Raw genomic sequence first — 13,250 nt, forward strand, 5'->3', positions numbered from 1 at the left:
TATTGTGTGTCAATTTTTAATTTGCGATTGTTTCAAAATAGACAAAAAATATTATATTGGACTGAAGTGTCCCGGGTTTTGTCCCTGTCCATATATGGCTGATCCTTTTTGAAATCAAACTTTCGTTCGAGTTTTGATCAAAAAATTAAATCTCAATGGGATTTTGAAATTATTTGTTTTCTTTGAAATTTCGTCATATGATGTATGTATTAACCTTTAAAGTTCATTTTTTCTAAATCCCATTGAGATAATAATTTTAATCAAAACTCGAACGAAAGTTTGATTTCAAAAAGAATCATTCATATATTATGACTCTTTTCGTTTCACCACAATCAATTTTTTTGAAATAGGAATTATACTAAATCCTGATTTTGATTAACTTCCGCGCATTTTTGACATCGAAGACATAATTTAATTTGATTTATAAACATTTCCATTAGCATTTTAATCAATGTTTCGATGTCCTATATAACGCGAATTTGCTTTTTTTTCATTAATATCTGTATTATACAGCAAATTTATTCTTAAACAAACAACAATCAAGAGTCAATTCTTTCATTCACGATATTTTTTATTTTTTTTCAGATTGATTTTTATCGCTAAATAAGCTTTTTTAAGAACTTTATTCCAAACTCCTTTACCTTTGAATGACTTCCCCCCATTGGAAAAAGAAAGAAACTTAAAGAAAAAAATGAACGAGCTTCCATTATAAATTTTTATTGAATAATAACTTGATTGAAAAAGTAAGAAATGTTGAATCAACTCAAAACGTCAAAAAAATACTCTAATAACAGATAACTCAAAATAAAAGCTCTCAAACAAAGAAAAATTGTTTCGCTATTGCAAACATCCCCTTTCCCAAAAAGTCGACAAAGAACTTTGTGTTCATTCAAAGAATTTAAATTGAACATTTTTGTTCTTTTTCAAGCTTCAAGCAAACAGGTTCAATGGTTCTCATAACATAACTTTAACAATAATACATACATGCATACTAACATTCAACTGAAAACAGAAACCAAAAACAACAATTGCAAACACACACAAACACAAACCACAAAACACGCAAAAAGTGGCTCTCCAAAAAGGAGTGCATCCAAAATCAAGAAGAGAAAAGATCGCTTTCAAATCCATTTCATTCCTTTTCAATTTATTTTATTAGCTTTCACCCAACTTTATTCTCTTTCACATTCTCATTTCCTCTTTCGCTTCTGCTTCCGCTTCCGCTTCCAGACTCGTCCCTGCCATCTCCACTCCCACACCACCCAGACCCATAGTAGTCGATTGCATCCGACATCGTCACAAACACCGTCCCCGACGGAAAGTGCTTGAACAGCTCCCGCTTCACATCCACCAGCGTCGCCCGCTCCCCCGCCTTCTGCCGCACCATGCTCTCCACAACTTCCCCCGCTGCCCACTCCTCCCGCCACACCCCCGGCCGCTCTCCGTGCTTCACCTTCTCTCCCGCCGTTTCTGCATCATACTCCCCAAACGGGATCGCCAGCGCCACACACTCCCACAGCATCATCCCCATCGAAAACACAACAGACTTCTTTGTCGCATGCTTCTTCCTCCCCTCCAGCAGCTCCGGCGCCCTCCACCGCAAATACTCCTTTTCCCCTTCTTCATCCTCAAACGCAGACGACGGCGGCGGCGAGTCTGTGAACCTCTCGCTCATCACCGACACATTCGACGATGACGAGACAACGCTCAGCGACGACACAGACGATGTGTCCGAATCCTCTGACGATGAACTCCCCGAGTGCATCACAACACAGATCACCATGTGCTCCGAGAACAGCACAATGTGCGGACTCAGCCTGTCCAGCGACTCCAGCGGAACTTCCATCTCCCCAAACGAGTGCAGCGCCACATTCCCCACCCAGAACAGGATCTGCGCCCCTGTCGCCATCCTCTCCTCCACCGTCCCGATCGCCATCTCCTTCGTCTTGTTCCGCCCATGCAGCAGCATGAACAGCGAATCCCTCAGATCCACAATCAGCTTTTCATGTGGTGATGAGCAGGCCATTGCATCCACCAGATTCGACATCGACGAGGTGGTTGGGCACATGCTCTCTGGTCGGATAAATGTGGAATCAGAATCTGTTGTCGAAGTGGATGAGATGGATGGTGATGGTGTTCTCTTTCTTATCTCTTCTTCCTCCTCCTTTTCATCAACCTTCTCAAGCATCCACTGAGGAATCTTGTCTGAATCTCTCCCCAAAATATATTCAGTGGAACCACATTCACTCAGCAAATGCTCTGATGACTCTGAATGTTCCATATTCGTATCATATACCCTCTTCTTTATCCTCTCCTCATTCTTTTTCTCTGCCTCTCTTTCTGCTCTCCTCCACTGCTCCTCAGGTGACATCTCCATAGTCACCATCTCAATCAGTTTCGGATCCTTCCTCACTGTGTCTTCCACAATCACTTCCAATTCTTTCGTTCTTCTCTTTTGCTTTTTCCATCGAACAATAAAGGCAACTGCAATGATAAGAACAATCAAAAACAAAATAACAAATACAACTGCGATTATCAACGCCCATGATGATTTTTCTTCTTTTCCGCTTTCAAAAATTTTTTCATCTCCTTTTGGTGGAGTAATGCTCGCATTCTTCAAAACGAATGAATCTGTTAAAGATAAAGAATCATCATCCCCAAACAGAATGAACACACTCACTTCGATTTCATCTCCACAACTGCTGATGAAATCTTTTCCCACACTTCCTTCAACTTCCCTTTCTGACAAGAATCCATTTGAATCAAAATCATGTTTTTCAATCTCTTTCTCTTCTCCCTTCCTCTTCACAACTGAGAATGACAGATTGCATGGAATAAGAAGCATTCCTTTGAATGTCAGCTTCATTCTATCTGTCTCTTCTTTTGCATCCACACTCTCCAACACAGGAATGAAGAATGATGAATCCCTCTCAGAAATAATCCCTTCAAAATTGCACCCTTCATTCAACATCCAAAGTGATGAATTTGGCAAAACTCCATCTCCTCCTTTCAAACTCATCACATTCAATATTCCTGAATCTGAACAGATGATGTTTCTTCTCAATGATGGATATCCTTCAATTGATGGATTATTGTTTGAGAAATTCCCTGCTTCAACATTCACATTTCCTCCTCTCATTGTTATTCCACCTTCTGGTGAATTCGAGATTGTTGTGTCTTTCATCAAAACAGAACTCTTCACAACATCTACAAGAGATCCAGACCATCTGCACATCACTTCTTCCTCATTGATATTCTGTTCATTTCTTTCATTTGAACTTCCATCAAAAATGCAACTATCCATTTTCACATCTGTGCAATTCTCCGCTTTCATCAATTTCCCTTTTGTGGTCTTTGAACCGACTCCGCCTATTGTGCAATTTGTTAATTGCATTTTCTTTTTCATTGACAAGCAAGATATCAATGATTTTTCATTTCCTTCAACTGTGATATTTTCTGTATTAATATTGATAAGTTCCAATCGCCCACATTCAATAATTTCAATAAGTGAATGAGAAATTGTTGAATTGAAAATCGTTAATGAATCAATTACTGATGGAAGTTGTGATGAAAGATATAATACCGATTTTTGAAGCACAAGATTTGATATTGAGCATTCATAAAGTTGTAATTCTCCTTTTTCCATGTTTATTATGTGAAATGGGATGTTTGCAAATTCAACATTAACTCCGTCCTCAAATAGTTTTGAACTGAATGTGCAATTCATAATTTCTAGAATCCCTCCCTCTGGTGATATCAACGATTCATGAGTAGAGATGAAATTTGAATCAAATTCAAAGTTCACTCTCACCAATGAGACTATTCCACATGTTGTGATCAAAGCATCTCTTGTCCTTTCAATCCCTGATTTCACTTCAACTTCGCACAAGCCTCTGCTCTTCGAACTCAAACTCATCTCCTCCAGATTTGTCTCTTCATCAATCACACTCTCCTCAACAATGAACATCAGACTCATAAAATCTGATGTCAAGTGCATCAGCCCATAATCAATCGAAGCACATGGAAGAGTGTTGATTCCACATTGCCTCTCATCCGATCCATTCACACTGCTCACAATGATTGTGTCACTTTGATGAATCGTTACAAAATCAATCAGATCTGTATCTTCTTTGTTTTCACATTCATCAATCCCATATATTGCATTGAAACGATTGAAGTTGCCTTCTCGAAGATCAAACTGAAATTGGCTTTCATTGATCTGCAATGTGATGCTGTAACATTCAATGAAAATGTCATTCCCCACTTTTGCTGTGTTCGCACTGAACTTCATCCCCACAAATGTGAAATTCAAATCTCCTCTTTCCTTTGTTGCCAGATACACTCCTCCTCCTTTCCCATTGGTGCAGCTGCATTGGCTGATTGCTGAGTCAACCACCTTCATCGATCCTGATGCACCCAATGCGAAGAATATTGCCCCTCCTTTTTCACTTTCTTCGGCTTTGTCTTCTGTGATGTTGCTCTCATTCACAACCAAACAAATCTTTTTCTCACTTTTTGAATCCAAAATGCTTGCTCCATTGTCACTTTTCTTCACTCCTAAAATTGAGGAATTGTTAATTTGCAGATTTATTTCCTCGACTCCTTCATTTATCTTTGTTGTTGACTCAGTTCCTTTGATCAGAAGAAGACATCCTCCACTTTCATTCAACGATTTCACACGAACATTCATCAAATGACAAGTAATTCCAGCATCGCGGATGATAAAAATGCTGTTTCCAACATTGCACGATTCCATCGACAAATCATTCACTTCCACGCATCCTCCAATCGCATCCACAAAAACACAATCAAATCCATTGTTCATTCCTGCCTCTGAATGGAATGAGCATCCAGTTATCACCAATTCTCCTTCTCTGTTTGAAATTATCGTTTTGGCTGAGTTGTCAAATCCCGATGTTAATTGGAGTTGGATATTTGTCAATTCAAGATGAATTTCATTCACTACGAAATATTCCAATTGACTTCCAATTGCCTTTTCAAAATTCAAAGTTGCTTTCGTATTCTCTTCTCCCATAAATGATGCTTTTTTGATCTGATAATTTGAAACATTGAATGTATCTTGAATAACAGTTGATCCTTCAATTTGAATTGTTTTCTTTCCAATCTCCTTTTTCATGTTTTCCATCCCTTTCCACATTGTTTGACATGGCTCTTCCTCACTTCCACAGCGTGCAACATCAAATCCACTCGATGAAATAAATATCTCAAATGAGCTATATGAAACGAGGAACATAAACAAATCTTTGTCTGAATGAATGTTATCACTTCCCACAAATAGAGTTTTATCATTTATCATTGACAAATAATAAAAGTTGAATGAGTCGTTTGTCACAGTCTTATTCAGATCTGATGCAGAAATAAACACATTCTTTCCAAATTCTGCCTCATTCCCATCAAATATCAAATTTCCAGATAATTCGAACTTTGCATCTGCGTCAGTCAGAGAAAGAAACATTCCTCCTCCTTTTCCACTGGATCCTTCTTCACTTGGCGCAAGGCATTCCTCAAAACAGCTCGACCCATTCACAACCAGAATGTCATTTTCTCCCAGCCACGCACTCACCCCTCCTCCTTCTCCTCCATTCCCACCAACACAACAATCACTAAAGGTGCATCCATCAATCGTTATCTCCCTGCATCCGCTGTTTCCCAGCAAACTGTTCTTCTCAATCGAAATGCACCCCCCGTTTCCACTCGCCCTCTTGATGCCCCTCATCGTGCATCCATCGCAGTTCAGCATCCCTGCTCCAGACAGACTGATCAGCGAACCAGACCCAAACACAATCCGCGATGTTGTGGAAAATCTGCTCAATTGCAGGCTCCCTCCGTTTATCTTTATGAACCCAAACCCAAATGCAACATTTCCACTCGATGAGCATTTCAGCGAGCAGTCAGCCATCGACAGCTCACCACACTGGCACAATATGAAGCAAGAATGCCTCCCAAGCTCCGCAGCTGCTGAAAAACTCAGGTTCGCAATGAGCGATCCAATCTCAACAGTCACCATCCCTTCCGCTGTGCTCGTGCCTCCACTCGACACTTTTGTTTCTTGCCCTCTCGTGGGACTTTTCACCTCCCACCCAAACGCATCAAACACCACCGACTCTGTCCATTCAAAGTCTCCATTCAGCGTGATTATCCTTTTCCTGCTCCCAAACCGAAGTCCTGCTGCATATCCAATGCTCCCACACGGATAGTTCGCTGTCCCACACCCCGAGAAATCTCGCCTTTTCGCTCCTCCAACAATCGCTGCCCCCGAGAACACCTGCAGATATGCCAGAAGCGGAACTGGATCTGTCCTCCACTCCTCTTCAAACCCCATCAGATCATCGTCACTCATCCCTGTCTCCACAAACCCGAATGTGCTCCTTGTTATCGACACACTCAACGAGATCGCATCAACAAATATGTTGTTTCCCTTCCACGCTGTGCACACATCAAACCCAACATCACATATCGCAAAGCTCGACGAACTCCCTGCCACTTTCAGATGCACTCCTCCCCCTTTTCCTTTCCTGATGCTGTCCTGCGGCACTGCGCATCCCTCCATTTCAATTCTTTTTGTGGCGCCAAGCATCAATCTCCCACCTCCCTCCAGAACACAGCTCACAGACCCTCCATCCCCTTTGCTGCACACACATCCGCTGAATGACACCTCATCCAAATCTAATTCATCCCCACTCCCCAAAGTCACATCAAACACCGATCCGCTCCCTTCGCTTCGCGTGATGCCTCTGAAACTCGCATTCTCGAAATTGAAGCAGTGCAGTGTCGACGACTCCATCCTAACAGCTGACACATCTGAAAATATCATCGACTCAACAGTCGTGCTCGACACATTCAAGAGACCAGCCGACACTGCTGCAAATGCTGTTGTGAATGGAGAAACTTGCGATGGTTCAGCTGATATTTTGCACAAGCAGAGCACAAGCTCTCCAGATGCTGAAGAAACAGAGAACAACGGCAGATCAGTCGACGCAGAAGAGTTTCTGATGATGAGTAACCCGAGCATAGAGGCATACCCAGATGACACTTCAACAAGCGCTTTGGCATTCACAGAACTGGCACTCAACTTTGTTCCATAATTGCTTGACCCTTCAAAAACCAGATATTTAGAATCAATCACAAGCGGTTTCTCTGTATAAACTCCTGCTCCAATTTTAATGTGAATTGGAAATGTTTTGTTTGATGCAAAAGCTGTGTCAATTGAATATGATAATGTTTGACAAGGTGAATTCTCCCAGCCGCATGAAAATTTGTTCACACCAGTCATAGATGCAAATATATGTCTCGGTTTTCTGATCCATGATGTTTTATCTCCATAAATTGCAAATACCAAACGATTTGACTCAGAGGATGCATTAGTCCAACATGAAACAAAACTATCCTCATTCAATATATTATTCCATGGATTTTCTGCATAGATATCTTTTCCATCACCAAGTGCATTGCAATCAACAAATAGGCAATAAGAAAGTGAACTGTGATGCATCAAAGATATTTCTCTTGAATCAAAATAGATTGCCCCTCCAACTGTTTCATTGGCGCAGCAGTTTTCAAAAGCAACATTTGAATACGACACTTTTGCCCCTTCTCCATTCCAAATAGCTCCTCCCCCATGACAAACTGAATTTGTTTCAGTTACAAAACAATTCTTAAATGAACAATCTGATATGATGTCATCATTTGAAAATCCATTATGAAAATGGCAACAACCTCCGCCCCAACTTGCTTCGCAAGAAGTCATATTGTTGTTTTGGACTGCCATTGGACCCGTTCCCCGACAAAGATTTAAACATGATGCGTAAATGGGAGTTGTTATTGAATTGAAAGAGTTGTTCAAAGATTGAGTTTCGCTGCTATTTCTTTCAAAGATACACGTGCATGCTGTTCCATTCATAAAGTCTGTATTTGTCACAATGCAAGAACCAGTTGAATCATGTGATATGACTTTGTCACTAACATTCTCATACAAGCAGTTGTCCACAAGTGTGTCCTCCGAACCTGTGTGATTAATTTTCTGGCCAGCAGTTTTGGAGCATCTCAAAAACGAAGAATTCAAAAAATGAAGTGATCCATCTGATATTCTTGGTGCAATGCAGCCTTCTGTTGGGTTGACAATTGAGCAAATAATGCACGATGCTAATGTGAATGACGAGCATTGTGCAGAAGAAACGTTGCTCCTTGCATGCTCTTGAGATATGTTTTCAAAGGAGCAGAGCTCAATCTTTATCACATCACAGCACGAAGATTGGACAAGCGGTTGCGAATCAAACAGTCTGAAGGACGAAAACGAAGAGCCCATGAGCTTGATGCTATTTCGATGTGCCTGCTGTGTGCTTGCTTCAGGAAACGAAATCAGCGAATGGACAAGGCAGTTCGGTCCAGACAGAGCCAACGACAAATTGAAAAAGCACATCGACCCGCCCCACGAATGAACAAAATCGGCACCCGACACTTGGGGCAAAGAAAGCAGACAATTGCCCACAAAAAACGTTGATTGGTCAGACAACGATGCAACTGCATCATTTCCTTCGGAATTTAATTGAAGGGAATAAAAACTCAAAGAAGAATTGCAGATAGAAACTGGTGCTGAAACGGATGCAAGTTCATATGAGTGCTTTCTATTGTCCTTGTGAATTTCGTGTGATTGATGAAGGCATGCGTTCTCAGCAAGACACTCTCGATTTCTTTCACAATCGCAGTATTCTTCAAAAATATCATGAACAACAATATCTTTTCTGAAGCCTCTCTGTATGGGTTTTTCAAGGAAATCGAATTCTCCAACATCACTGGATAAGTTTGCACAGAACAAAAAAATAAAAACAAAACAACTCATCATCATATTATGTTATGGTTGAGATAATTAAATGTCAAGTTTTGCTTTCTTATTGATGTTGTATAATATATAAATGATGTTGTTTGTATTATAGATTGGAAGTGTTGATACACATATAAATTTGTTTATTATTCATTAAAAATTTTTTCTTTTTCAAAAACGAGAAAAAATCAAACATTTCAAGTAAAATGATATCAAATGAAAAGATTATGAATAAAGCATTAGATAAAAAAACGGTATAAGTGGAATTAATCGAAACCTGTTTTGATCACACCTATAATATTTATATTTGTTATTTTTCAAAAACAAGCTCTGAATTATAGATTTTTTAGTGTTTTTTCATGAATTGTTTTTTCTTTTTATTTGCTAGGGTTTAGAAAAGGTGAAAAAGTTAGGGTTTTCCGAGATAATTCAATGTTTTTTGTAAGCAAATGATAAGAAAGAAGATGATTTTTAATAATTTAATATAGATATTTTTTTAAATAAAATTAGGATGTCTTAAATATTTATCATAAAATATATTGGAAAAATGATTAAAATGTCAATTTTAGGGTGTAGGTTGAGTCCACTCTTACCAAAAACACTCGAAGAGTTTATAAAACAATCAAATTAACATTTCCACTTTGTGTTTCTGGTGCTCAGAAAACATATGCAAAACATTCATTAATATTTTGCATTTTCCTCTTTGAAAGCAGCAAATTCGTATGAATGAATATCTTCCATTTCTTATCAATTTCTATTTTTATTTTTATGTTTCTTTTTGAAAGGAAATTACTTACACCTGAAGGCGTGAGTTGGTGTATTGTTCCTAAAATTATCGTAAGTCAAGGAATACTCAAATAACAAAGAATTGATGTGAAAAACATTCAAACCAAGTTTTTGACTGACGAAAATTTAGAAATTCAGGGTGAGGGTGGGGGGATATTTTCTTTAAAGAAAAAAAGAGAAGAGCAAACAAAACATTCTGATTGAATAAAACAAAAGAAAAAAGTGAAAAATATTAAGATATGCACTGAATACACGCATAACTAATTATTTTTCTTTTTCAATTTATTCTAAATATCCCCCAATATTGAGTGGGGAAAGATTCTATTGAACTCAGAGCTGTTTCTCTCGGGATGGAAGACAAATGAATGGAACTTGTCTGCTTGGGAAGGAGGAGGCGGTGGAGGAGGAGGAGGAGTTCTTTTCTTTGCAGATGACACCTCAGCAGCATTCTTCGCTCTTTCTTTCGCAATCTTCTTCGTTTTGCTCTGCTTCTCTTTGTTTTGCACTCCTTTTTTGCTCCTCTCAGCTTTCACTTGCAATGAAACTTCCTTTTTTTGCTGTGTTGCATCGTCCTTTTCATGTTCATTGTTCACTTCTTGTTGTGTCTGATTGAACGACAAAGACGAAGAAGTCTCCACTTCTCCTTGCTTCTTGTTGCTCTGCTCCTTCGCCGTTTCCTTGTGATATTTATCCTTTCTCACATTCTTCTCATCATTTTCTTTGAATTCTTTCAATTCTTTCAATTCCTTTGACTCTTCTTCATTCTCAGTCATCTGCCCCAAAATGATTCCTGTGAACAGCTTTCGCAGCGCCTCTGCTGTTTCGTCCCATTTCTGCCTCACTCGCCGAACAAGCTCTGAATCTGTCACACTCTTTGGTGGATGGCGAATTCTTGACTGGGAAGAAGAAGAGGAATAGGAAGAGAAGGAAGATGAAGAAGAAGAAGCAGAAGCAGAAGCAGAAGCAGAAGCAGAAGCAGAAGCAGAAGCAGAAGCAGAAGAGGAGGAAGAGGAAGCAGAATGTCCGAAAGAAGAGGACAATGAAAAAGCGCCATCGTTTCTTCCTGAAGATGCAGCAGAAGACGAAGAAAGATTCGTTTTTTCGCTTTCAGAAGGAGTCAATTGATTATTTGAAGCAGACAATTTAGAAGCAATTTGAGTGTTGTTTGTGTTTGTCTTCGTCTGCACACGAACAGGCGATGGGATGATGCGGATCTTCGGAACAGGAGAAGGAGAAGGAGAAACTTTGTTTTTGGCAGATGGAGAAGGAGAAGGAGATGAGGAAGAGGATGAGGAAGAAAAGGAGGAAGAAAAAGAGGAGGAAGAAGAAGAAGCAGAAGCCATTGGTGGTGGTGAAGGAAGAGGGAAGAAACGAGAAGGTGTCTGAACAGAAGAGATATGCTGAGAAGGAGCGGATTGAGTGTGTTTGTTGGCAGACGGTGGAGAAGTGAATAATGGTCTGTTTGATGACTGTGAGGGAGAAGAAGATGCATTTGATGTGCCAATAGATGAAGAAGAAGAGGGAGAAGAAGAAGAAGAAGAAGAAGAAAGAGGTGGAGGAACAGTTGCAGTTTTTGGATTTGGCGTAGAAAGAAGAGGCTGTGGCTGCAACTGTCTCTTGTTTTGTTGTTGCTTTTTTGGTGTCTTTTGCTGCTGTTCAGAAGCAGATGAAGAAGAAGTTGAAGGAGCTGAAGGAAGAGAAGGAAGAGAAGGAGCTTGAGCATTCTGAAGAAGCGGCTGTTGATTAGCTTCTTTTTTCACAATTGTTTTTGGCGACTTCTGTTTTGGAGGAGGAGAAAGAGAATTCTTCTTTGGCTGTGGCTGAAGTGGCATCAGTGTTTGATTGGCAGTTGAAGAAGGAGATGAAGACGAATACGAAGACGATGATTGAAGTGAAAGAGAATGTGAATTGGATAAAGAAGAAGAGGAAGAAGAGGAAGAGGAAGAAGCAGAGGAGGCAAGTGAAAAGGTTTGAGATGACTGCTTCGATTCTGATGATGTGTGTGTTGTGGCTGTGGCTGTAGATGAAGAAGAAATATTTGTATTCTGTTCAGCAGGAGAATGACCAGCAAGCAGAGGAGGCAGAGGAAAAGCATTAGAATGTGCAGATTGAGCGATTGAGCGTTGAGAATTGGAAGCTGAAGGTGAAGAAGATGAAGAAGATGAAGCAGAAGATTCTTTGTTTGTGTTTGATGAAGAAGAGCTTCCTTGTTTCTGAGACTGACCTGACTGTTCAGGTGCAGCGGAAGGAGGAAGAGCATAAGAAGGTGGCTGTCCAAGCAAAGAAGAAGCGTGGTGGGATGAAGAAGATGCAGAATTATTAGAAACAGAATTATTATTATTACTATTATTTTTAGCAGCAGCAGAAGAAGAAGCACATGGGCTTGCCTTTGAAGCGTTCACTGCATTTGCACTGGCTGTCTGTCCGGATGATTGGACAGCTTTCTGTTCTTGTTTCATTCGGCTGAACAGCTCCAGAAGCGTCCGCGACGAAGGTGAAATGGGGCGAGTTGTATTAACATCATTTGAGACAATTGAATTCTCTGAAGAATTTGTTGAGTGCGAAGATAAAGCACTGGATTGAATGCTGGCAGAAGATTGTTGAGAGGCTGCAAGAGGAAGAGACGGATAAGAAGATTCCCGCTTGATTGAAGTGTTTTGGTTTTGAACGGGCTGGGAAGAAGCACTTGAATGATTGGAAGATATTTCTGTTTTCAAGAAACTGGATGCGTTTTGAGATGATACATCTGTTGAGCGTGAAGATGAAGACAAAGAAGATTGAGAATTAGCTGTGTTGCTGCTATTTGAAGACCCTGAAGAAGTTGAAGCTGAAGCTACACTTTGCTGATGTTGCTTCGGACGAGGTATTATTTGAATTTTCAATTTTCCTTGTTGAAATATTTCTTCGCTGGATTTTCCTTTAGATTTTTTCTTTCCTGCCTGTAGTGTAGCATTTTTATTTAGAATAGAAAGCATTGCAGGAGAAACTGTCATGGGAATTGTCGGAGTTGGAGTTGGTGAAGGACCTGATGAACTTCTAGATAGCGATGCAGATCCTTTTCTTGAAGGTGTTGATGTTGGTCTAGACGCATCTGCTGCCTTCAATTCAGCAATGCACTGATTAATAATGCTTGCTGCTTTGTCTCTTTCTTCTGGATCAAAAAACCAAAAGCCTCGAATTATTGATTCCTCATCCGTAAAATATATGTAATTTGCTAACGTTAGCTCTATTAGTGTATCCTTTGTTAAAGCTAAAATTTTCAAAAGTGAATAAAGTGTAATAAAAAAATACAACTGAACTTTACAACAATGCAAACCATATGATGAATCTTTTAAAGATTTCTGATTCAAAATAAGGACTCCAAAGCGCGGTTCGCTGTCTCTTTCGTAAAAATAAAGTGGACCTTCTATTTCTTTTCGTTTCTAGAAAAATAGTAATTCATGTACGTGAATAGACACAAAAATATTCATTTACAAACCCATTCCTCTCGAGGCTTTTCAATAAATTCGTATTCTCGAACTAAAGTACATTTCCCACGTATTTTGATAATTCCAGGTACAATGTTGCGAAGGCTATCACGTTCTGGTGAAGACATTTGTGGAAAACAGCAAATATGTCAGAT

At 39.7% G+C, this 13,250-nt stretch overlaps 2 protein-coding genes across 2 annotated transcripts; both read right to left on the bottom strand.

Moving 5' to 3' along the window:
- Window positions 1-704: 704 nt before the first annotated feature.
- On the bottom strand, window positions 705-8,866 carry MONOS_16124 (uncharacterized protein; the record flags this gene model as incomplete). The annotated part of the gene is made up of 1 exon (XM_067869035.1): window positions 705-8,866. One exon carries the CDS (start codon window positions 8,864-8,866, stop codon window positions 1,163-1,165), a length of 7,704 nt encoding a protein of 2,567 aa, XP_067734203.1. The 3' UTR covers window positions 705-1,162.
- Window positions 8,867-9,599: 733 nt separating this feature from the next.
- MONOS_13959 (putative mRNA-decapping enzyme 1B) lies at window positions 9,600-13,223 on the bottom strand (the record flags this gene model as incomplete). Its single annotated transcript, XM_067866713.1, has 4 exons — window positions 9,600-9,668; window positions 9,733-12,878; window positions 12,945-13,050; window positions 13,107-13,223. The coding sequence occupies 3 exons, from the start codon at window positions 13,221-13,223 to the stop codon at window positions 9,916-9,918; spliced, it is 3,186 nt and encodes a 1,061-aa protein (XP_067734204.1). The 3' UTR covers window positions 9,600-9,668; window positions 9,733-9,915.
- Between the last annotated feature and the right edge of the window lie 27 nt (window positions 13,224-13,250).

Source organism: Monocercomonoides exilis (genome assembly GCF_001643675.1).
Source record: "Monocercomonoides exilis strain PA203 chromosome Unknown scaffold5-2102611, whole genome shotgun sequence".
Taxonomy (NCBI): domain Eukaryota; phylum Preaxostyla; order Oxymonadida; family Polymastigidae; genus Monocercomonoides; species Monocercomonoides exilis.